Source organism: Rhinolophus ferrumequinum, chromosome 8 (assembly GCF_004115265.2).
Source record: "Rhinolophus ferrumequinum isolate MPI-CBG mRhiFer1 chromosome 8, mRhiFer1_v1.p, whole genome shotgun sequence".
Taxonomy (NCBI): domain Eukaryota; kingdom Metazoa; phylum Chordata; class Mammalia; order Chiroptera; family Rhinolophidae; genus Rhinolophus; species Rhinolophus ferrumequinum.
In genome coordinates, this window is record NC_046291.1 from 47,790,402 (window position 1) to 47,817,434 (window position 27,033).

The 27,033-nt window shown below is 40.2% G+C and overlaps 1 protein-coding gene across 1 annotated transcript in view; it reads left to right on the top strand.

Moving 5' to 3' along the window:
• The first annotated feature begins 12,554 nt into the window (after window positions 1-12,554).
• The window catches only part of PDE11A (phosphodiesterase 11A), a 319,917-nt gene continuing 305,438 nt past the window's right edge, over window positions 12,555-27,033 (top strand). Inside the window, exon 1 of the mRNA XM_033111416.1 lies at window positions 12,555-13,823. Within this exon, the coding sequence (XP_032967307.1) occupies window positions 12,912-13,823 (912 nt within the window). The 5' untranslated portion in view covers window positions 12,555-12,911. The remainder of the gene's footprint in view (window positions 13,824-27,033) is intronic.

Sequence of the window (27,033 nt, forward strand, 5' to 3'; positions counted from 1 at the left end):
CAGATATTTTACTCCATTCAGTAGCTTGCCTTTTCATTTTGTTGATGATTTCCTTTGCTGTGAACTTTGCTCTGTCGTGTTTCTGGTTTCTGTATTTGCTTGCAGCCTGCCCGCTCTCATTTCAGACTTGCTCATATCTGCATTCTGGTTGGTGACATCAATAGCTTTGTTCTAACTATCCCGGTCTCCTACTACTTTTCTAATTCTGATATGTGAGAAAAAAAAATAAAGCCTTTGAAAATTCCATTTTTAGATTAAGTATAGGCTAATGATCAAATTAGTGTGCAATTTTACTTGAAGCCTGAAAAATTAGTTAACGGAGATTCTTAGGTAGCGAGGGCCAGATGATTCTGTTTCACTATTATATATCTAAAAAGATAATTTATCATTAGAGGGTAAATTCTGATTTAGAAGAGAAAGTTATTTCTCTTACAATTCTGGATAGAATAAACATGGCCTTCCTTCTTGGAGTGTTAATTTTACTTGAAGATAAAAACCTTTTTTGAATTTTGAAGGTTTTATTTGTACCAATGTGGAAGGATTTCTATAATTCACTGTTGAGTAAAGAAAGCAAATTTCAGATCAATGTTATAGAATAGTTCGATTTTATATATGATTTTGTCTATGCACATACAAAAACATGTATATGTATGTGTATATGAAGGTATCCATATAGCTATTTGTCTATTGCTATATACCACACTGATACTTATGTCTTTCAGGGGACTGGAGATGGAAGACTTTCATTTTCCCTTTGTACAGTCTTGTTATATTTACATTTTTACAAGCATATATTATCCTTCCAATAAAAACAGAAAAAAAGATAGTTCAAAAGTCACTAAAATTTGGTTACAGACGCAAAAGCAAAATGTGTGTAACTTTCTTTCTGTGTCAGTACATGTCATATTATTATATGAAAATTCAGGAAGAAGATTTTCATGCATGCTGGGTTATTGGAAAACTTACTTTGCATGTATTTTGGGAATGTGGTGTTACTAGCAGTACAGCCTGTCAGGAGACATGGTGGCTACTGTGGCAGGGAGAAGTGATGCAGTGGTGCTGACACTTCTCAGAGGCCTGGCTCCCCTGAATGTACTTTCCTGGCCAATCAGTGGAAAGCAGCTAAGCCAGTTCTTTTAAAAAACAAGTGTATCGCCTTTGTAAGCAGTGTTTTCTGTTTGTTGTTTTTGGTTCTTGACGCCTCAAATTGGTTAAATTTCCTGCCACAATTGTGCTCCTTCAAATATTTAGTTCTGCTAAATACTACCTTTCTCTACAGTGATTTTTCAATTGTCCCCAACTAGAAGATCATGGTTTTAAAAATAATTATTCATGTCACCATTTGCTTTCTTTAAAAATAGTATTTAAAAATTATATTTCTTTAAGGAATGTAACGACAACAATAGTAATAGAATGGCTAACATTTATTGAGAGCTTACTATGTGTCGGATACTGTTCTAAGTGCTGTATATAAACTCATTTAATCCTCACAATAATCCTATTAGGGAAATGATGTACATTCTACAGCGGTAGAAACTGAGGCATAGAGAAGTTAAGCAACTTGCCAGACCATAGCTTGACATTAGTGAGAATAAATAACACAGGGAAGCTGAGACCAACCTGAAATTATTAAGGGTGGTGACAGATGGCCTTGTCCTGGAGGATCCCCACGATGGCCTTCACTGTAACCGTGATGGTGATAGATGGCACCACTCCCACTTCACTGGGGCATCCACTAAAGGAGAAGAGCCAACAGACAAAGTGTTGGATAGTCTCTCATATTCATTTAAAACATGAGTTTGCAACTTAAGAAAGCAAAGACTGGGTGAGAAGCAATACCATGAAGTCACTACCACTAACAAACAAACAAACAAAAATTGCTTAAAATTCCCTCCAAGGTCAGTGTCAGAACATTCTTAGAGGGTGGTGCTCCTTTAATGGGGAAAATTTGGTGATGCCCAATCTGAAGAGATGAATGAAAGAGTGTAAAAGGCAGCCAGGCTGAGAAAGATGCCGTTTTGGTCATTGTTAACAAATGATACATTTTACTGTGCTCAAAAGTGTATTTGACTGAAAGACTAAAATTTACCACATTCTTTCTATTACGATTGTGAATTTAATAATTTGGTTGATTTTTTGTTTTTTCTTTGTTTACTATACTAATAATATTGATATCTGGAAAGACATTTAAATTGGTCTATTTCTTGGTGATAAAATAACTGGTAAAGAAATATTCCATGCATATAAGAGTCTCATTCAGAAGCAGGTTTTATGCTGAAAATAATATACACAGGTGAGAAAATCTTTCAGAGGCTAAATTTCAGGAGAAATATCCAGCATCGGGTTTTGTTTTGGATTGACTGGTTGCACACACACACAGGACTACATTCATTATCTATTTTTACAGCACATAGCAATGATGTAAGCAGAGTTTCCAGAATGATAACTAATTATTTCCAGAATGATAACTACTATTTCACATTATATCCTGTATCAGTAAGATTATTTTGGCAAGAGATTGATAGTTTCTCAAAGTTAAAACTGTCTTCAATTTCGATGTATTTATTTTGGAAAAGTAAATTCTGACTTAATTTTAGTAAAAGCATTTATAATGCTTTAAGTCAGAATTTATGAATAATGTATAGTATATTTTTCAAAAGGCTTGTTTGAAACTTATAGCTGTTTGGCCTTTCTCCAGTCTCTCATTTATTACTCAAAAAATAAAATAAATAATTGAGAGGTGACATGTTTATTTTTTGATATTAGTTGCTGTAAAAGCAACCCTTGAGGAATATTTCATCTTTGAGTCAAACCATAAATAACAGATGAGACAAATGAAGGCTGTTTTGTAAATGATAAGGCATCTTTATTCTATTCTTATAGTATTTTTCCTGTAAGCTATATAGAGCAATACCTAGCATGATTAACTACTTTTGATTTAGTGAGTGAAGGCATGGCAATTAAGAAGAAAGTCATCAGTATTTAATATTTATTTCTGCCCTTCTTGTTACATATTAGTTTCTTAAATGAAAACAAAATCATCTATTGCTGAATTTCCCTCCATTTTTTCCTTCTCTTGTCCTGATATTTGTAAGGTCTATACTTTCAATATTAATACTAATTATGTATTATTATTGAATATAAACAGTATCATATGGCATTTAAGGATACTTCTGATTAATTTTATAGATTTTCTTGACTGTCTTACTCCATCTATTGCATCTTGTACTGTCAATTGTATTTTAATGTAAGTATCTTATCTCCCTAACTAGACTGTAAATGTTCTTTGAGTAAAGGGATGATCCTTATATATTTTCAGTGTTTAACTCAACAGTTGATTGATTAAGATATTTTTAGAAAGTTACATTTTAAAAGATTGAAGGAATTTTTTAAATGTTGAATTTGTCCATATTCTACTAAGTTTAAGTCTCCAAATGTAGACAAAATGTTTTGAAACAGCTAAAAGCCTGTCAATTTATTTTATCAACAAATCATTCTTCAGTAAGATTATTGCTGATTTTTCTTCAGAGATACAATACACTACTGATTTTAAGAAGAAAACAGAATATCTAAAATATTTTTGGTATGATATTCTCTTTCTGTACCTTCATGGGGTATTATTCTTCACCTAGATATCTTTGATATTTTAGAAATTTACCTTCTAGGAACTTATATTCTTTAATGTAGTTATGAATGCACATGGGCTTTTTGCTCATAGTGGTTTTAATACCTGAATTGAAAAAATAGGAGATAAATAAAAGAATAATAAGATGTGCTTTAATGTAAAAAGAAATGTTTTTAAATGGAGAATTAAATGTATCATGTTGGGTTGAATAAATACCAGGTATTAAATGATTTATAGCAGATATTGGACCAAAATATGTGGAAGAAGGAGGACAGATCACAGAGGAAGACAAAACACAGCTTCTCCTTTTTCTTGTTTTAAACTTTTTTATTTATTTTAAGTGTGTTTTTCCAGGACCCATCAGCTCCAAGTCAAGTAGTTGTTTCAATCTAGTTGTGGAGGGCACAGTGGCCCATGTGGGGATCGAACCAGCAATCTTGTTGCTAAGAGCACCGCGCTCTAACTAACTGAGCCAACTGGCCGCCCCCAAAACACAGCTTCTTACTGTGGAAGCTTCTTGCTATGTCCTATAGGATATGACATTTTAAATAACTTTTAACAGAAAAGTTTGAGAGGCAGGAATGGGGAGAAGAGTATTTCAGGCAGAAGCCCAGAAAAGAGAAGGGATCTTTGTGCTTGTAGAATACATGGCATAGAGTAGCAGAAGAATAGAGATCAAAAATAGAGGTGCAATAATAAAGCATCTTATATTAGTTTCCCAGGGCTGTTGTAACAAATTACCACAAACTTGGTGACTGAAAACAACAGGAATTTATTCTGAAAGTTCTGGAGACCAGGACTCCAAAACCAAGGTGTTGGGAAGGTTGATTTTTTTTCTGGAGACTCTGAGGGAGAATCCGTTCCATGCCTCTCTCCTGCTGGCAGCTGCCGGCAATCCCTAATGTTACTTGGCTTGTAGATGTATCACTCCAATCTCTACTTCTGTGTTCACATCTTCTCCTCTGTGTCTGTGTCTTCTCTTCTGTATCTTACAAAGAAAAGTGTCATTGGATTTAGGGCTCACCCTAAGTCCAGGATGAGCTTATCTTGAGATCCTTAACATAATTACATCTGCGAAGGCCCTCTTTCCAAATAAGGTCACATTCACGGGTTCTGGGAGGACATATCTTTTGGGAGGCTGCCGTTCAACCCACTACATGTCTTTGGCAAGGACTTAATCCTGTAACTAAGTTTCTGTGCAACACCGTGCCGTTATTATACTTGTTATGTGGAAGGCAATACTGTTTGGTAGAGAGCAGACAGATAATGACGGCTTCAACTAAGGCAAGTAGGTTTGGAGAACAGAAGCTGGACTCAGAGAGAAATTGCTGGGGAAAAATATACAGGATTGAATGATTTAAGGAGGAGGAGAGTGATCTTGGAAATGATAAATTTGGGATGTCTGTGAGACAGTTAGGAGCAAATGTGTTACAGCAGTTGGCAATGTGGGTTGGGGGTTCAGGAGAAAGCTTGTGTGGTTGACTGTTAAATTGGTGGCTCCTAGTGACCCAGACCTGTGAGTAATCACATACTTGTACCTCCTCTAACTGACTCTGTACTGGGCTATGTAATTGGCTTTTGGCAATGGGACATTGACAAGTATGATGCAAGCTTGATAAGCTCCTGCTTGTTGGGTTTATCTTCTTGAAATCCTTCTTTTGGAACCCAGGTGCCTCAATGTAAGGAAGGACAGGCTGTCTTACTAGAGAGAGAAGCCATGTGAAGAAGACCTGGAGGATGTGACACTATGTGAAAAGAGGACTCCTGGAGGAGAAATGAATGGCCCCAGCACTGAGGCCCTAGGTGTGTGTGTAAGAGGCCTTCTTGGACTTTCTAGTGCAGCCCAGATGTCAGCTGAATTCAGCCACGAGTGACTCCTGCTAGTAATACCAAGTGGAGCAAAAGAGCCACTGGTCAACCTACAGAATTGTGATGAGTTAAAAAAAAATTTTTGTTTTAAGCAACTAAGTTTTGAGGTGGTTTGTTATTTATCTGTTATGGACTAAAGATTTGCATCCCCACAAAATTTATACGTTGAAGCTCTTACTCTCAATGTGATGGTACTTGGAGATGGGGCCTTAGGAGGTAATTAGGGTTAGATAAGTTCATGAAGGCAGGGACTGGTCTGATGAAATTGGTGTTTTAATAAGAAGATACTAGAGAGCTTGTTCTCTCTGTGTGCCATGTGAGAGAAAGCAACCATCGGCAAGCCAGAAAGAGAGGTCTTACCAAAATCAAACCACGAGCATCCTGGCTTCAGCCTTCCAGTCTCCCGAAAGGTGGGGTCGGGGGATTTCTGTTGTTTAGGACACCTAATCTATGATACTTTGTTATGGAAACCCATCTAAGACAGCATCTGCTGATAGAAAACTGCATCACCTTGGAACATAATATATGGATTGGGGAGTATAAAAACAGGAGATGGCAATTGAAGTTCTGGGACTGGACCTTAAATGAATGAATTGCAACAATTAGAGAAGACCTCAGGAGGTGGAAAAACTAGTGAGATAAACTGAGGAACAATGGTTAGTTACTGTTTTGAGAGAATTTAATTCAGGTCCATTAAAATAAAGAATCGGGAAATGGTGCTGTTGAGAAAAAGTTTCAAGAAGAGAGCACTTACTATAGAACTATTACGGATTAAAATGGGCCGTTAGATTTGGCAGTTAGGAGGCCATTGATGATATTGGTGAATAAACACAGAATCTTAGGGCTCAGATGATCTTAGAGCAGCATTATCAAATATAACTTTCTAAGGTGATAGGAATGTTGTATATCTACACAGTCGAATACATTAGATTGGTGCAAAAGTGATTGCGGTTTAAAACTGCAATCACTTTTGCACCAACCTAATAGTAACCATTAGCCACATTATGGCTATTGAGCACTTGAAATGTGGCTAGTTTTCCTAAGGAACTGAATTTATAATTAAATTTAATTTTAGTTAATTGAAATGTAATTAGGCACATGTGGCTAGTGGACACCACATCAGACAGCCCAATAGGGAGCACTAAACCCAAGGAAACTGAGGCCCCTGAAGGTTAAGTATGAGAACTATATATTGTTCAAAGATAATTTGGGGGAAAATAGCTCAAAAATGTTAGTAGTGAGGGAAGGGAAAGAAAAAATACAATTGAAATGGAGTAAATAAATGGAGTAATTAAAAAAGTCGACATTTAAAATATTTTAAACAATAATCGTACCATTATAATTTACTGTACATGATTATTGCCAAGAGCATAAGAGCTATTGAATGGAATCTGTTAATTTGGTTAATGATACTAGGAATTTGGTGAATTATACTTTGTAACACAACTATATTTGTCCAAGTAGCATGTCAATAAATACATGCTTCAGAATTTGCATGCACAATGTCTTCTCCTGCAGTGAAAGAAACATACTTCATTCCCAAATGCCAAGCTGGAAATGCTAATTTAATTTGCCCTGCCTGGCATATGTTAATCCACACAGTTACTTTATATATTTATTATTTTCTTGTGAGTTACAAAATTTCACTGGATTAAGGTAAACTCACTACCAGGATACGGAATGACAATTTAAACAGAGACACATTGAGATTCTCCATAAAAGAGTGGGAGAAAAAGGTGCTTACAAAATTTAAAACCAGGTAAGGCACCTGTGATAATTAATTTTATCTATCAACTTGAGTGGGTCACGGGGTGCCCAGGTTAAACAATGTTTCTGCGTTCTTCTGTAAAGATGTTTCTGGATGAGGTTAGCATTTGAATTGGTGGACCCAGGAAAATAGCTTGTCCTCCCCTATGTGGTTGGCCATCATCTATTCCCTTGAAGGCCTGAAGAGAACAAAAAACGTAGAAGAAGGAATTGACCCCCTTTTCCCTACCTTATTGATTAAGCTGGGACATCTCATCTCATCTCCTGCCTGTGGACTGGGATTTGCCTCATTTGCTCCTCTTGTTCTCAGGCCTTCAGATTCAGACAAAATTACCACTGGCTTTCCTGGATTTCCAATGTGTAGACAGTGGATCATGGGACTTCTCAGCCTCCATAATCACGTGAGCCAATTCCTCCTTATCTATCTATCTATCTATCTATCTATCTATCAATCAATCAATCAATCTATCTATCTATCATCTATCCATCATCATCTATCTGTCCTCTCTTTCTCTATAGTCCTAGCGGTTCTGTTTCTTTGGAGAAACGCACTATTACAGCACCTCATGTTTGGTATTTGGCACAGACTATGACCATTTCTGATATGAAATTCCTATAAAGATAAACATCTCTGTGGAACTTACAGTTCAGTGACTTTTAATCTTTTTGTAATTGGAATAACCCATCTTTTGTTTGATCTTGTGCATTCCTATTTCCTAAAATAATAATATGTCAATTTTAATTTTACTTGAAGTGGATGTTGCATTTTGAAAATTGCATCCACCTTTCTGATGATGCCTGTTGGTCCCACAATGAAAGTCTGTTTTAGGAGATGGAATGGTTAGGAGAGAAGCTTGGGAGACAGAACTTCATTAGGCTTCACGGGGTTGGTATCAAGTTATGAGATGTTGGTAAGGGTGGGATGAAACCAGGAGCAGAGAAGACGTTGTGCTTGGCAGGTGACTTTGTAGGAGTTATGTGTCTGCTCTAGATCTCAATTTCCACATGTGCAAAATGAAATTGGAGTATTAGATGATCTCTAAGTTTCCATCCAGTACTAAAATTTAATGGGCCCTCTTTGAAATAACAAAAGTTATCGTGCATGTAACCCAGTGCTTTGCACATTGAGTGCTCAGTAAATGCTAATTGACAATGGCAGTGATAAAGTAATGAATACTTCCATCAAAAAGGAAGCCTTTATTCTTGAAAACTACAAAAAAGAAGCCCCCTTTCTCTTCTCCAATGAGAGAGCGGCTACTTGGTCAACATTTATAATTTGATGGAAAGGGGGAGGGATAGATGGGGAAGGAGTCTGCAGAGCTTCTTCCTTGAGCTGACTCATCTACACAATATCATACCTTTGCAGAGTTATTGCCCTTAGAGGTTCTGTTACAGACTGTAGTGTAGACAGTTTTGATGGAATTAGGTGAGCAGAAGAGGGCAGAATTACACAGAAAATTTTTTGGATTTATAGCATCCGTTATTTCCTAAGGGGGACCTCTTCAAAGTTTCATACTGGGCCAAGTATTTTCTTTTGCCCTCCAGATCTAATACAGATCTTTGCCACCGCACTCTCTGCATAGGGAGGACGACCTACATGGATTCCATGAACAAGCTCCAGTATCCTCTAGCTTCCGGTTGGGTCTGGTCAGGATAGGGGGGAGGGAGGAGACTGGGATCAAGGTATTTATTCCCGATTCCTCTCCTTGGAGGTCAACTTGAGTTGTCGATGTCCTTTGACAGGCTGTCACTGGTCCTCTCAAGGCAGTTGTCACTACACAAGCCTCTCCAGGGTCCTGGTGACCTTTTCCTCCCTCCTCCCATCAGATCTAGGGGTGGTGACTTCTCTGCTGCTGCGAGTCCCAAGTTCCTTCACTATCCCTGTGGTTTATCTACACTCCGCTTTTGTAATTAATCCCTTTGTAAGTTAACCCTCTTGGAATTAACTTTGAGTGTGCACTGTTTCCTGTTAGGACCCTGACTGATACATATACCATTTTACATACTGAGAATGAAGAGGACACGGTAATTGGGGCCATATCACCACGCATCTTGTTATGCAGCCCTCTGTCACAGCCCCCTGGACTATTATATGAGTGCTCTCTGTCACCTTATTTTCTTCCTCAACCATCGACTTCTTCAGTAAACTCATGAACCAAGGAGGGAACAAAGCTATAGCCAGTTTAAAACCAAGCCAGAAATGCTTAATTCATTGTCCTACCCTTCCCAGTATTCTTCTCTACTCCCACTCCTCTTGGTGCCTTAGACTGTGAGATCTCCATTCAAAGGCAGGTGCTTTTCTCAGTCTTCTTTTGTCCCCAGAGCCTGAAGCACAATATATGCTAAACAGCTGCTTGTATAATGAATACATGAAGGATGGAAGTAAGGAAATGTCTACATATTAAACCTTCTGTTTCCGGGCAGCCCAGGGCTGATCTACTTCTCTCCCTTCCTTGAAGATGCTCGGTGCTTTTCTTGCCTCTACGTACAACAGTGCTGCTCTATTCTGACCAGTTGTGTGCTGGTAAGTGGTTTTTGTTGTTGTTTTATAATAGCGTTATTGAGATATAACACATATCACAAAATTCACCCATTTAAAGTGTAGAATTCAATGGTTTTGATATATTCACAGAATTGTGCAGTCATCACCACAGCCAAGTTTAGGACATTGTCATTATCCTCCAAAGAAACCCCATACTCATCTGTGGTTACCCCTCTTCCTCTCCATCTCCCCTTTCCTCCATCTCCCGACAACCACAAATCTACTTTCTGGCTCTACCAATTTGCCTATTCTGGATATTTTATATGAATGAACTCATATAAAATGTGGTTCTTTGTGTCTGGCTTCTTTCATTTTGTTTACTGCTTTCAAGTTTCATCCAAGTTGTAGCATGCATTAGTACTTCATTCTTTTTTGTTATGGCTAAATAATATTCTATTATATGCATATACCACATTTTATTTATGTATTCATCATTTGGTGGACAATTGAATTGTTTCCACTGAATGCTGGTAAATATTTAACATAACTAGCAATCGAGAACACAAAATCCTGATTCATAGCATTTGTGGATTTCCATGGTGTCAATACATCATGGCTGACTGCAGCCATGTCGCTGGACACGGCGTTGGAAAGAGATGCTAAAACAGGCTCTTGTGAGGCAGTTCCAGCACATCACCCTGACCACCTCTACTGTTGGATCACTCGAATTACCAGAGATATGCAGTGAGGTTTCCACACACTATTATTTTAGGATAATAATAATGATAATAACAAAAGCAATACAGTTGGTACCAAATTACCAATATTCTATGCTTTGTTCACTGTCTTCTAGCTGGTCTCCGTGCTGGCTCTTAAATAATCCAAACACATTTTATCTCACAACTGTAGCACTTGCTTCCTCTACCTGGTCCACTCTTTCCGTCTTTCCTCCAGATATCAACCTGGCTCATTTCCACCGGATCTCTGCTCAGCTGTCCCCTTCTCAGGAAGGGCCTCCTCCCTTTATTTAATCCCTTGCCAAGTTTTGTTTTTCCTCAGAGCAGTTATCACTGACGATTCCTTACTTTATATGTTTACTTTCTTATTTGTATATTGGCTGTCTGCCCACCATGAGGCTCTGTGAAGGCAGGGTCTTTTTTTACAGCCGCATTCCCAGTGCCAAGGCCATGCCCTTGACCATTTTGAACAAGTGCCTCTCTTCCCCTCTCTGTTCCTCCTGGTGCTGTCAAAGGAATGCTTAGAGAACATCCTGCCCCAGTCGCTGCATCTGCGTTACTGGCCAAAATCCGGGCGCTCATAGCACTCAGCTGACACAGGTGGGAGACAATCCAGTGATGTGGCTAAGTGTGTGCCTCACTCTGAGACCAAACTAAGTGTATCCATATCCTAGCTCTGGCACAGACCAACTGTGCACCTTGGGTAACAGACCAACTGTGCACCTTCTCAGTGTTTACATCTTTCAAATGGGAAAATAAGGGTCCCTACCTCATAAATCTGTTGTGAGGGTTGTTAATATGTTAATTTAAAGTGATCAACACATAGCTAGTGTTCGAAATCCCTTGTCTGAGGACACCTGGGAGTAAGCTTTACTTACTACATAAAGTGGCTGGTCTGGCACTGGCTTCTATGTTCCCACCACATTGGAAGCCTGTCAAATCACTGCCTTGCTCTGCAGCTCTTTTCTGTTACCCTCTTCCCAGGCATCGTGTAAGAGCACTTCTAGCTTGCTCTGCTGAGCCAGGGAACTGGATGGCTCTCCAACTGCTTTTGTTTTTCACATAAGAGGAGACCACTGGGCTTCAAGAGGGTGTTATCAGCCTGCTCTTCTGAACTGGCAAATCACTTAACATTTAACCACCAGGTTTGGAAAAGGCACAAGGGAAACCTGATGTTATTCTCAGACTAACTAGCTGAGACTAGTGGGATCTAGAGCATCCCAAGGGCAGGAGAAAGAAAAGCTTCCCACAGAGGAGAAATCTGACCCACACGCCCCAGGACACTGAGAGTAAAGGAAGCACTGGTGTCCTAAACAGACTGAGTGGAGAAAGAAGGAGATGGCAAGCCATTCATGAAAAGAAGAGAATCACCCAGTATGCAGGACTGGCGTGGAAGGAAGCCCCTGAGAACCTCAAGTCCACTTTGCTATATGCCCCAGCTGGGGAGGGTCCCTAAGCCACCAAGGAAGTGTGTTTTACTTGTTCCACCCTACCCACCTCCCCAACCCCAGGTCTCTGACTTTGGTTAAAGTCATGAATTGCTCAGATGGGGAACTTCATTTAATTTTGGGTAAACCCCATTCCATTAATATTTACTGAACACCCACAAGGAGCTGGGCAACATTAGCTGGCAGTCCCAGGAATCCTAGGAACCAACATTCCACAGTCACATCCCAGAAAAATAACCCCGCCTGTCTGTGAGCATCCTCATTTCTTCGGAGTCAGCTTCTGGGTCTGTTTCCCGCAAAACCTCCACAATTCCTTGTACATGGGGATCCCGGCAGGCTCCCGCGGGGCCTCCTTAAAACGCTGGAGAATTAAGTGTCCGGGAATAGGAAGGGCTGGGGAGGTAAGGATGGAATTAGGGGGAAGGAACAAGGAGCGGCTCCCCCTCAGTTCGTGTTACAATCAGAAATGCGCGGTGTTCCCCCGTCCCTGATTCAGGCGTCTAGAGACTCTTTCAGGAACCGCCTGGCATCCTGGGCCGTGGACTTTGGCTGGTCTGGCGCTCACATCTCCCTCCTCCCCCCTCTTTCCTCCCTCCCGGCTCGGTGCCTCACTCAGGGGCGTGTCCTGCCCTACCTCCCTTTCACAGTGGTCCACTCATCCGGTTACGGAGGCGGCGGCGGCGCCGGCATCGGCGGCAGCTAGAACAAGAGCAGCGATAGCTCCGGGTTTCCAGAACAAGCGCTGTGGCCACGGCACCTGTGCAGAGCAGGAGTAGCAGGACAAGGGGGTGGGGTTCGTGCCAACCACTCTCTGAGCCGGAAGGAAGGGGCACCTCCCAGCCCCTTAGGAATCCACTGCTCCGCAGAATCTCTACACAGCTGGGAATACTGTTGGGGTGGACATGTGCAAGACCAGCTAGAGGGCTGGGACAGGTGACCATTTGGTTCAAGTGTAGAGAGGAAAGGAAAGCTTTTCTGGGACCATGACAGCTTCCCGCCTGGACTTTGGGGAGGTGGAAACTTTCCTGGACGGGCATCCAGAGTTGCTTGAAGATTACTTGATGCGCAAGGGGAAGCAGGAGATGGTGGAGAAGTGGCTGCAGAGGCACAGTCAGAGTCAGGGGGCTTTAGACGCAAGGCTGGCGCTGGCTGGCACCAGCAACGTGGCTCACGGCGGTGGCAGAGGCAGCAGAAGCGTTGGCGGTGGCACTGGACCAGATGGCTCTGCCAACAGCCAGCCCACTCCAGGTGCGGGGGACTGTGGTGGGGTTCCCTTGAGCCCCAGCTGGGCCAGTGGCACCCGGGGTGATGGGAGCCTGCAGAGAAAAGCGTCTCAGAAGGAGCTAAGGAAGAGTTTTGCCCGCTCCAAAGCCATCCACGTGAACAGGACCTATGATGAACAAGTGACCTCCCGGGGCCAGGAGCCCCTGAGCAGTATGCGGCGAAGGGCACTGCTCCGGAAAGCCAGCTCCCTGCCCCCCACCACAGCCCATATTCTCAGTGCCCTGCTGGAATCCAGGGTGAATCTGCCTCAGTATCCCCCTACAGCTATGGACTACAAGTGCCACCTCAAAAAGCATAACGAACGTCAGTTCTTTCTGGAACTGGTCAAGGATATCTCCAACGATCTTGACCTTACCAGCCTGAGCTACAAGATCCTCATCTTTGTCTGCCTCATGGTGGATGCCGACCGCTGCTCTCTCTTCCTGGTGGAAGGGGGGGCTGCTGGCAAGAAGAGTTTGGTCTCCAAATTCTTTGATGTGCATGCAGGAACCCCACTGCTGCCCTGCAGCAGCACAGAGAACTCAAATGAGGTGCAGGTCCCCTGGGGCAAAGGTATCATTGGCTATGTCGGGGAGCATGGAGAAACAGTCAACATTCCTGATGCCTACCAGGTAGGACTTTGCATTGTCCCCCTGCCAGAGCCCCATTGGCCTGGGAGCCAAGCCATCAGTTACCCTTTGGCATCCAGGAACACATTAACTTAGACTCTTTACAATAGAAATCTTGCTATTGAAATTCCTTCTGAGTTTAGACTAGTTAGAATGTTACTACACCATCTTTGATGTCATGGTCTTTGCCTAACACACGGTGGCTTGTGGAAAATTCATACAGCACACAGGCTGCATTTTGCATCCAAATAATACCACGTGTTTCTCTGTCAAGATACTTTGTCTTTAAGAATATCAGTGTATGGTTTTAGAATGCATTTGTGAAGTGCTAGAAAAAGATTCCTACTCCAGATACCAGTGTTAGCCTGGAGAAAATGGGCATGTTGGTGTCTCTGATGTCATTTTTGGGACAGTAAGGCACATCATTTTCACTCAAGATTGGAAAGGGAACAAAATGCCTATTTCCCTGTCCCCTTCTCTAGCTTACAGTTGCATGAGTTCCAAGGTGGGGAAGAAGAGGAAGAGAGGCAAGTCAGGAGAAGAATGGGCCTCTGACCCATTTTTATCTATTTGACCCTTTTTAGCATCTATTTTATCTGGTTTTTTGTTGTTCAGTGTATAGAGGTTGGACAAATAGAGGGGTTATTTACCTTTCGGCTGGAATACAGTATTATCTGCAGTCAGCTTTTGACAGGAGTGAGCAGGAGTTTTTCATTTGTGAAACAAATAAAAAATTGATAATTTTTTAGCAACTCCGAAGGCAATGAGCAGGATAAACATTCCAGTTTTAAGTGGGAAAGGAAACCCAACATGCTGTCATCTGGCATTTCTAAGCCTTTCATTTTCACAGTGATTTGAACTTGGTATTAGATCCTGAATTGAAAAGCCAGTCCTAATTTCTTCAGTATCTAGTCCAGATACTCGAACGTGGTGAAACTGGATGCCACTTTCTATGAGACTTCTATAGGGTTCATAAGAATTGAAAGTTCTTATCCTTGGTTATGAAAGTATTAGATGAGCACTTCTTCCATTTATCTAATAGAGCTACATGTTTTCCTAGGGTTTGGTTGCTATTGATCAGAATAGCAAAAGTGGTGAGAAAGAATAAAGGTAAAATTTTCTCTATTTCATCTGAAAGTTGACAATTTTACTTGACTAGCTTGTACTAAAACCAAGTTTCAGGTTTTTGTGAGGTGTCTGTCAATATAACACTTTCATGTTAAGGGATGCTTGTCAAAATACCATTTTGGTTAACCTTTTGTTATTGATTAGGTGCCTTATTCATTATATCTTGAAGGCTGACAGGTTTAGATTCCATGACCAATGAGTGATCTTTAACAACTGACTATTTCTCTACAGTCCCAGAAAGCAATGGGAAGAAATAAAAGCATTTAATAATTGATATATTGAAGATTCTGTAAAACATTGAGCAAACTCTTTTCTTTCCCCGTGTTTCCAAGTCCTTCTTGTGTGTTTGGACCAAATAAAATCCCTTCCTCGTTGGATGATACTTGTGATAGCCTGGACTTGCAGTATTTTCTCTTTCTTGCCTTTTCTTTTTCTTCACCAACTGATTTTCTCCCATTTATGTAGCTTTTATTTCTTACTCCTCTCCTTCAGCTCCTAACTTTTATTTAATACTGTTCATTCTTCAAGAGCGTAATTCCCAGCTTCCTCAGCAGTTAACTTGTTTTCCTGCTGACTAGAGCTGTAGCTAGAGGTATTATCATAGGCATGAAAAAAATCAGATTTTCAGTGGCTGATGTTTCTTCTGGGCCCTATGCTTACTCTGAAACAGAATATCAAGCAAAGTTGCCTTTTAATGTTTGAAAGCTGACATTGGGAAAGGAGAGTTTGTTTGTTTGTCCTCGTAGGGTAATAACGATGGCTGTAAAGATGCAGTTGTTGGGAGGACGGGCAAAGTCAGAGAGAAGAAGGGTGTCATGTGGTTGACAGTTTAACGTCTTCATTTCAATCTGCTTAGAAAGTTTCTTTCTTCATTGGCTTTGACTGCATCTTTTTAACCTGGTGTGGTTTTCTTCATTTTATTTATACTACTCTTCTATAAAACGAATTTTTTTCTTTATTATGGTACATCACAGTTACCACTAGTGTGACCTTGGGAGAATTGCTTGATCTCAATTTCCTCATTTGCAAAATGAGAATAATAACACCTGTGTGAAAAAAAATATTATTTTGAAAATAAAATTGGAGAGTGCATTAAATTCTCTAAAACAGTACCTGACACACTATAATTACTCAGGAAATGGTAGCAGTTTATGATGACCATGATGATATCTAGTTTGCTAGTATTCTTTTTCTTTCTGTTTATCTCATTTTCAATTGTTTTTCTCCTTATCTGGGGCTGAGATGTGAACTTAGCACATTTTGACCAGCCTAATCTTTCTCTAAGCCATGCTCTACCCTTAAATTAAATATTTTTAAACCAGCTTTACATTCACGGAATAGACAAATTATCTACCCTTCTACTCTCTGGTTAAGATTTCTCTAAATGTGATTGATAATACTTGACCACAGCTTATCGTATCAAAAGTTCCTTTCAATAACTCATGCAATATAGTAACTCATGCGATATAAACTTTTTATAGAGTTGTATGAATGTTGCATCATTCCCAAGCTGTAATATTTTCCCCATCCATTTTCTACCGTTATAGATGTCTCTTAATGAAAACTGACAACTTTCCAAATGCATGTTCTTTTATCATGATGTTATTATAATTCTGATCATATATTGTAAACATCTTGAAGTTTCTATGTAAAAAATATAACCATCCTCCCTGATTCTTGATTAACTACTATATTTTTAAGGTGTTTCTTGTTCAGTTTCAACTAGTATACTTTTTTTTTCTTCAAGAGATAAAATTACCACATGGAGTTTCAAAATGTAATCACTTGATAATTAGATCGATGATCCTCTTGGAGGTTCGTAGTATGGGTGAGAGAAAGGCATTAAAGACACTTGTGGGATTATGATAATAAACATGGCATTCTGGAGTCAAGGATAGACTATTTAATGAAGTATTAACGTTGAAGGAAAGTTTTGACAGCAAAAATACTCCTCAGTTTATTTCATTATTTTTCACTACTTTCTTCAATTAGTCCTAAAACACAAACTTGAAATTTGGAGACAAATAAAGAACTACAAGTGGAAAAAATTTGAATTTCAGGCACTCAGTATGGATCCCAGTGGCTGCAATTTACCTTTTTTCCCTGACAGTTATAACTTATTAAACAGCTCACTTTAATATAGTAATGAAAAAATTGCCCTCAAGAGATTGAAAAGAAGAGCCCTCAAGTAACAGGTGTTCTCTTTGAGATTATTCTAAGCATATAGAACATAGCACTTTAAACATTAATAAAAAGTGTGAGATGATATTTTTGTTAGTGTTGATAATAATGATACAGGTGTTTGATGGGCTTTGGGTTTGAAAAGCAGCCAGGATGTTTTGTTAGGTGAACTGAGGGGAGGGACAGGGATGACGCAGAAGGGTTACAGGTGTGCCAGGCTTTCAGAAAACCTGATCTATTTACACAACAGATTCATTTATTCATTAGTTCCAACAAACATGCACTGAGTGCCCATTATACGTAAGGCTCAGGTCGGGGCCTGAGAGACATGTGAGAGGACATGCTTCTTGCCTTCTAAATGCTTACAGTCAAGAGGTATGTACTAGTCACAATCAATGCCAAGCTGTACTGAAAGATGCAAACTAAATGGCATCAGTCTTAGAAGAAAATGGTGTCACATAATGAGTGGGCTCATGATGGAAGACTTCATGGAGGAGGTGCCATGCAAGCTGGGAAAAGGGTTAGATTTTACTGTTGAAGATGGTTGTGGCATGAGGGTAAGTGATCCAGGTACGGCAAAATGGCTTCAGCAGAGACAATGATGAGTAAGCCCAAAATATATATAGGACACAGTGAGTGGTTTAATTTGGCCAAAGTATTGCATATGCTATATACAACGAATACTCAGAAGTAAGGTGAGGGCAAAAGAAGAAGGCACCTTGAATACGTGACTAAAGAATTTGAGTTTCATTAACAGTAGGCCACAGGGAGCCCTTAAAAACATTTTAGTATGATCAGAGTGATGTTTTGGATAACCTGGTGGCAGTGGCTGAATAGATTGAACAAGAGAGGTTCAAAGCTGTGAAAATAATTAGGAGGGAGTCTATAAGGATAGTCTAGTGGAACCACTATGAACAACTGAACTAAAGCAGGAACAGTGGGACATATGGGAGTTGCCCTGCACGTGTGGATTGTGCTAGGAGAGAAGTCCGTGATGACTCAGAGATTCTAAACCGGGGTGATATGGAGATGGGTAATGCTGCCATCAAAACCAGGAAGAGAAACTGGGTAACTAAAGGTTTTAAGTAGAGCCAGCTCCATAATTTGTGGAGCTCAGTGCAAAATGACAAAGCAGGAACCTGGCTGGAGGTGGAGAAGTCAATCTTCCCTTCTAAGGGTCTGCTGTCCCAACCCACAACAGATGTGCGACCCCCAAGTGATTTCAACCTTCATGCTGAGAAATTCTCAGTACCTGGATTAGGGGTCAGTGAGAGGCTCCTGCTGAGTTGCCTGCTGAATTTGCCATAGTGCTGGCAGCTCCGGGTAGGAGGACTACAGCCTCGCTCCTCCCTTTCATGGCCTGGGGCACACACCTGACCCCCCCCCCCCACACCACATACACACCTCAACCAGGAGCAGAGGGCACTGGCAGACATGGGATGTGGGCCTCTTTCCCCAAACCAGTGTGACCTGGTTGTGGCTCCTGGTCTCAGAGCAGGGTTATCCAGGGGGTAATGTGGGCAGGGCCCAGGACACCCAGGACCAAGAATCAGTGGCCAGGAACCAGTCCTGGGCTGGGAGGGGAGACTGAGTGGGAGCCGAGGCCCCAAGCTCCAGGCTCATACACCATGGTCTCACGGAACTTCAAAGCACAATTCAAAGATAAAATTATTAAGAATTTCACACAGCACAGCATTAAATCTCAAGCAGAGGGCCCATATGCAACCGTAGTGGTCACATGCCTGATTCTGAGTCATGCTGAGGCTTCGCTGGATAAGTTCATTTTATTTCAGCCTGGTGTCTACGGCTTTCGTGTGACCTCAGCTCCATCCTAATTAAATTACGTGCAATTTTTAGTGCCTGGATAGTGCTTTTGTATTTCTGCGTTTTTCATCCTTTCTCCCAGGACTACTCTTATTCCATCTTTGCTTATTCAAATCTTGCTCTGCCTTCTCGTGATATTAGAAGGGAGAGCTGATTTCCTTGAGGAGAGGAGATGGAAAACAAAACAAAAAATTATTCACAAAGTTGTATTTAACAATGCATGTACTACACTGCTATATATTGAATAATAATATTTAATAACTCCTTTCCACTGCATTTTATTTTAGAAAAATTTCCATTGAAATAACTACACTTAAAAGTGTTTGGCATCAGGAGGGATTAATTTCATGTATCTAGAAAATCAGTGACGAAAATGCTTCATTCCCTGATGAGCCAGAGCTGACAGACATGGGTTTACAGTCCTGTAGTTAAATTGCCGAGATTTGCTTAAAAGGCAGCTGTTGATTCCACTCCAATACTAGTATTATAGAGGAGTTTCATGAAATCTTATTTCAGCTTTGCACATCGTGTTTTAAAAATTCGCCCAAGCCCACCACAAACATGTTCCCTAGCCCAGAACCAGAATTGATTTTGTGCTTGAAGCAGGAAACATTTGCTATTTCAGCCTTTCTTCCTGACAGACATATGATCATGATAAACAGTGGCAAATTGCATTCGCTGCTTTGTACCTGAGGATAGATTGCAGCAAAGTACAGTTCCTACAGAATCGTAGGAAGGTAATTTAAAGTTAACTTAATTTTTCCCCAAACTATAAACTAACGTTTACTAATCTGACCAATTTATTTTGGTTCCTGAGGTTTGGATCACCTGTTTATTTACAAGGATGGCTTAATTTGGAAGTCAGTGTTTCGTGTTTAATATAGTGTCGAACGGTCATATGAAGCTCTCCTCTGAAATAGCTTTGAGTTGTTTTACAGGAAAGTCAACAAGATCCTTGAGGTCCACTGCTTGCTACCTTAGTCACTTATTTTAAGGGTGGTGCTTTGCAATATGACCACATTCTTTTGGAAAGTGGAATTTGAATCATAAAAGAAGCACTATAATCATAAAACATTGAGTTGGATTTCTAATATTTAAGGAGAAATTTTGGTTCCTGGACATTTATAGTCGTTCAGGCTAAGTTTATTTATTTTCAGGATTAAAATAGTAAAGAAGGTTTCCTGGCATAAGAAAGTGTATTTTCCATAATTCCAAGGGTTTCTTGTTAATTGGTTGGTTTCAATGACAGAAGAGTGATTTCACACTTTAATGATAAATTTTGTTTCCTACCATAAAATACAGCATTAGGCTGTGCAAATTTAGTACAAGAGATCTTTTTCACCTGAATGAGGAAATGAGGATACCTCTTTAGGGTGTCAATTTTTTAAAAACTTAAACATAATGATAGTCAGAAGGGAAACAAGTTCCACTATTGATTAACATTAACTCCAGTTATGAAGGAGTAAACTGTGAGCCAGGCATTAGCTCATTAGCAAGCATTGCTTCTTTTTTTATCCTCTCAACAGCCCCTGGAGGTAGCTAATTAACACCCCCATTTTACAGAAGGAGAAACTGAGGCTTGGACAAAGTCACTCAGCTGGTAAGTGGAGGAGCTGAGATCCATACAGGTCTTTGGATTACAGAAATTTCATGCCCAGCCACACCCCTTGTGACCTCTACTAACCCTTAACTATTGCATGCACACTTATGTCTGCCCCTTTGCTTTCCTTTCTCTGCCACTTTAAATTCTCTCAACCCTCAAAGCCCATCTTCATGAAACTCTTGGGAACCCCTGCCCTATCCCACCCAAACTGGACACGATCTCTCCCTCCTTTGAACTTCTGTAATGCTTTAATGTACTCCTTTCTATTTTCATCGTATTGTAAGTATTAAAATGACCTCTTGACTGTGAACTCAAGATCAAAATCATGACTTTTCATTTCTCTTTTGCTGCAGTGGATAGTATAGGGCTTACTGCAAGGTTTTCTATTCAATTGAGTAATTACCGCTACTACTTTCGTATGTGGTCAGTTCAACCACCTCCAAGTAGAAAGTTCCCCCTAGTCAGGCAATATAGACAGCTAAATCAGGAAATTCATCCCCTGAACACATCTCTTAACTTTTGGACCTTTTTTTGTAGATTTTTTCTTTTCTTTTAAATAGGGCTTATGAAGCCCAGATAACTGGTGAATTATCTGAATTGCTTTCCTGCATCGATCAAATCTTCATGTTCATTGCTGGGCTCCTATCTCCCTGCCCCCTCCTTTGCTTTTATTTTTTGTTTTTCTTTTACTTCTTTCTATGTGGAGACCATGTTGTAGAGAAAGCAGACTGCCACTGACCGAATAGTAACAACAGGGAGCAGCCCACTGCCAACTCCTTCTAGGCAGAAGCGTAGGATGGAGCGTTACTGTCCTGGCTAACTGCCTTTTCTGGTTTCCTACGACTGTTCTGTTCATATAATACAACTTATTGAAGGTAAAACACCCCGTCCAGCATTAGGCCTTGCAGACGCGAAGAATTTTTTCTTTGTAAATCTTTTCAGATATGGGAGATTATACTGACCAATCTTATAAGTATTTGTAATAGGGTTAATGAAGCCCTATTATTACATTGGCCAACTTTATAATCATTTGTTTTTTCAAGAACATTGCTCTTTCAAGTTTATTGATTATGTATCTTATGTTTCACATATTCTGAAAAGGTCTCATAAAACTTCAAACTTCTGAGATGTTTGCATTTCCATCCTACTCTTTCCAAGATGTAGTTATTAGATGTCCATGGGGCACGTCCAAGTGAGAGCAATCTCTTTCCCTCTGATCCTTGCTGTACTTGCTCCTCATCCTACCTCCCAGAGGAAATAATAAGGTATTTAAGGATAAATAGTATAGCTACTCTTATTATGTAGAGATTAACTGCCACCCCTAGATCTGAAGAGAGGGATGCAACCACCAGAAACCTGAGAGAGCTAGAGCTGTGCTTCTGGGTGAGAGGAGCTCAGCCACTGGCAAACCATGACCTGGGTGAGAGGGAAGCATTACCCTCCTCACACCTTCTGTTTCCTGCCAATGCCACTCGTTGGTAGAACTCAGCCTTGGTTGAGGCCACGAGGGCAAAAGGAGCCCTGATGCAGGATCCATAGGAATCAGACTCCAGGCACAGAACAGGGCAGTGAAAGGTGGCAAGTGCATCTGGAGAGCCAAATGGGGACTATCCAGAGTCACCAGGGATATTAGTTTACTCGCCAGGAATGCAAGTCTGTGCAGAGACTAAGTCAAGTAGGAATATCCTTCTTTGATTTCAACACTAAGTTTCATCAGTATGTAGAACATAATGCTTGAAATCTGTTGAAAACAAGCTCAGAAATGTCGTAATCGTATTTGGCTGTCTTATTCTCTTCAAGTAGTTCTGTTTATTCCAATATTTTTATTTCCCAGAATAAACTCCGTAAGGGTAACCTGGGCCAAACACACGTACGGGGAAGACATGGCTTTGGTCTAGTTTATGGAACGTTTTCCCTACACTACCTGGTTACGCACATTTGTTTGAGAATTGAATTTTTAGATTACTTTGTTAAAGTGTAAGGGACATCAGAGTGGACTAGAACATGCTAGACTAAGAAACAGAAATCTTGAATTCTGTTTCCAGTTCTGCCTTAGTTTTTTCAGCTACAACATAGGGATAGTATGTCCCGACATGTCTATCCCATATGGTGTTGTGTAAGGACATGCTCATTAAATCTAATCATTAGGTTCTAATGAGATAATGGAAAGCATATTCAGAAGGATAAAGTAAGAAATTTAAGACTTTATTCATATTTTTAAATGCATAGTCCAGCAGGCTTTATTCACAGGACCTAGTCCTGGGAAGGGCCTTACACATAAAAGGAGAACTTTGTTTTAAAATGTGGTAGTACCTGTACTGACTATATTTTTAATTTTTCTATATTTTTGATATTCTGGCATTTGGGATCTTGCCTCTGGAGAGACTGCCCCTCTCAGGGCTAGCTAATAACTGGAGATAGCATATGACTTCCCTGAAAGCACACCTTTGATATACAAACCCAACCAATCCAGTGCCCAATCCCCAACTATTTGCTTTATCAAATCCTCACACACCAACCTAAGATTTCCCCCTGGCCTAAGTCACCCCAGGACCAGGTACCAGACAACTGGGGATCACCTCTATAGCCCAAAGCCTGTTGAAATTATTCAAACTATCCAATCCTAAACTGACTCAGGGAACTGGCCTATCTCACCCATTCCTTCCCGAGAGAATCCCAGTAAAGGCTCTGGGCCATGTCTGCGCTCCCCTTCTGCCTCCTGACTGACCCTGGTTTATCCCCATGTGACCCTGTATGGCATACCTCCTGTTTCTAAGGATCTGTGTCCCTCCTTCATGACAATCATTTCCAGGTCTGCATGTCATATCATACCTGATTAAAACAAGTCCCAGTTTCATTTGAACACAATACTACACATACATGATGCCCCCCACACAGGTAATGATTACTGTAAGTAATCAAATGCTCTAAATTGAAAGTAAAGTAATCAAATGCTCTAAATGAATATTAGACTGCCAGGATTTACTGGTCATGTTCTGCATTTGACAAGCATAAAAAAAGTTATGTTAATTCTTTTACAATTGATCAACATTTCTATTTTCTAGTATAATATGCAATCCCAAAAGTATCCATTGGGTTTCTGTGCTATAAATTCCCATATGAAATATCCAGATTGATCATTTATAGTTTTATTCTTAAGATCCTAAGGATTTAAAAAATGACTATATTTGGATCCAGTATTTATACACTAAATAAATTCTAGCAGCCGACATTAAAGGATAAATGAACACTAAATCTTGGTGCTTGTAATCAAACTCTAATGTATTAGGTTAGGTGACATCTATGACACAATTTTATTCTAAATGTGTTGACTATTGACTAAAAAGATAAGTTTTCTTTATATTTTTCTGTTTTGACATGGTATTAATTTTAATTCTATGCATTATTCTTTTTCTACTTATTCTGCCTATAGTACTTTATGAGATTATCAGAATGTTTTTTTCAATTTTTTTATTTTTCAATTACAGTTGATATACAACATTATATTAATTTCAGGTATACAACTGAGTAATTAGACATTTATGTAACTTATGAGGTGATCACCCTGATAAATCTTGTATCTATCTGATACCATACATAGTTATTACAGTATTATTGACTATATTCCTTATGCTATATATTACATACTCATGACTGTTTTGTAACTACCAATTTGTATTGCTTAATCCCTTCCCCTTTTTTACCCATCTCTCCAACCTCCCTCCAATCTGGCAACCCCCAAAATATTTTCTGTATCTGTGAGTTTGTTTCTGATTTGTTTGTTCATTTATCTTGTTATTTAGATTCCCCATATAAATGAAATCATATGGCATTTTGTCTTTCTTTGTCTGGCTTATGCCATTCAGCATAGTACCCTCTAGGTCCATCCATGTTGTTGCACATAGCAAGATTTCATTTTTTTATGGCTAAGTAATAGCCCATTGTATATATGTACCACCTCTTCTTTATCCATTTATCCATTGATGGATACCCAGGCTATTGTAAAGTTGATGGATATTTGGCTATTGTAAATAATGCTACAGTGACCATATGGATGCACTTGTTCCTTCAAAGTAGTGTTTTTTGTCTTTGGGAAAATACCCAGAAGTGGTATCACTGGGACTTTCTTTCTCTCTTGTTATAGCCTTTGTTTTAAAGTCCATTTTGTCTGGTACAAGTATTGCTACCACAGCTTTTTTGTTGTCTGTTTATTTGTTTCCATTTTCATGAAATATCTTTTTCCATCCCTTTACTTTCGGTCTGTATGTGTTTTTTGATCTGAAGTGAGTCTCTTGTAGACAGTATATATAAGGGCCTTGTTTTCTTATCCATTCAGCCACCTTATGTCTTTTGATTGGAGCATTTAATCCATTTATATTGAAAGTAATTATTGATAGATATGTAGTTATTGCCATTTTATTATTCATATTTTTTATATTTTTTCTTTTACTTAAAGAAGTCCCTTTAGCATTTCTTGTAATACTGGTTTGGTATTGATGAACTCTTTTAGGTTTTTCCTGTCTTGGAAGCACTTTATCTGTCTTTGGATTTGAAATCATAGTTTTGCTGAGTAGAGTAATCTTGGTTTTAGGTTCTTGCTTTTCATCACATTGAATATTTTGTGCCAATTCCTTCTGGCCTGCAAAGTTTCTGTTGAGAAATCAACTGACAATCTTATGGAGATACCTATAAGGGAGCTACCCTTGTAGGTAACTAACTGCTTTTCTCTTGCTGCTTTTAAGATTCTCTTTGTCTTTAACCTTTGGCATTTTTATTATGATGTGTCTTGGTGTGGGCCTCTTTGGGTTCATCTTGTTTGGGACTCTCTGTGCTTCCTCATCTTGTATATCTATTTCCCTCACCAGGTTAGGGAAGTCATTATTTCTTCAAATACATTTTTAATTCCTTGCTCCTTTCTTCTCCTTCTGGTAACACTATGATGAGAATCTTGGTACACTTGATGTACCAGAGGCCCCTTAAGGTATCCTCATTTGTTTTGGATTCTTTTCTCTTTTTGCTGTTCTGATTGGGTGTTTTATGCAACCTTATCTTCTAAATCACTGATTTGATACTCCATTTCATCTAATCTGTTGATTCCCTCTAATGTATTCTTTATGTCAGTGTTTTTATTTTTCATTTCTGACTGGTTCTTTTTTATGTTTTCTTTCTCCATTTTTATATTTCCTATCTCTTTGTTGAAGTTCTCACTGAGATCATTGAGCATCCTTATAATCAGTGTTTTGAACTCTGTGTCCAGTAGATTGCGTATCTCCATTTTGTTTAGTTCTTTTTCTGGAGCTTTGTTCTGTTCTTTCATTTGGGACATTTTTATTTGTCTCCCCATTTTGGTTGTCTCTCTGTGTTTGTTTCTATGTATTAGATACAGCTGTTATGTCTTATAGTATTAATAGAGTGGTCTTAGGTAGTAGGTGTCCTGTGGGCCTCAGGGGTAGAGTCTCCCTGGTCACCTGAGCTGGGTGTTCCAGGTGTGTTCCTTGTGTGGGTTGTGTGTGCCCTCTTGTTGTGGTTGACTCTTGTTTGCTGTTTGTATGTCAGTGGGAGGGATTGACCCTTGGGCTGATTGGTTGTAAGGATTGGTCATGACTACAGTGGAGGAGCTGTTGTGCAAGTGCTGACCCTATACAGCAGCATTTGCTTTAGCAGGGCTCTGGTGTCTGCTCAGTCTGCCCTTTGAGTGTTGCCTGATGAGGCAGGTGGGTTGTGCTCCAGTTTGTTGTAAGCCAGCCACTGGGTGTGCCCCACTGCAGGCCAGGTTCACCCATAGCCTATGCCCCACCCAGGGCCACCTGGAATCAGCCACAATGCAATCTGCAGATGTCTTTCACCTGTGCTGGGTTTGGAGGTGCCTTGGAGACTCTGAGCTGAGAACTGAGGCCGGCTGATGCTACTGCTGTGGTTGGGGCTCCTTAGCAACAAGTATGGGGCACACTGAGGCCAGATGCTCTTGTTTGGGTTTTGTGAACCTTTGAGAGATTTTAGGAAAGTCTGAAGCATGAGCCAAGACAGGCTGTTTGTATGGAAGTGACTTGGGTGGCCCTGCAAGTTGGGTGGGTTGGGCTCTCAGAGAATTACTAGGGCGGAGCAACTGGTATCAGCCAGGTTGAGTGATACTCAGATATCACGCCCACCTGCATCTGCATGCTGGGAGGGGGAGGGCTCAACACAGGAACAATGCCTTCTGCCAGATCTTCTGTCCAGGAGAAAGCTGGTCCTCCAGCCCTCACCCTGAGGCCAGACAATTCAGTTCCTCCCCGTATGTTCCTGGCACTTTTCGAGCTGCTGCCCCAGTGATGAAGCTCAGAGCGAGTGAGTTCGTCAGCAAGGGCCCTTTGAGAGGAACACCTGGGATTCTAGCAGCCTTCCTTCTCACTCAGCCACAATCTCTGCTGGTTTTCACAGCCACAAGTTGTGGCACTGCAACCCTGGGCTGGGGAGTCTTGCTTCTCCAGGGGGATT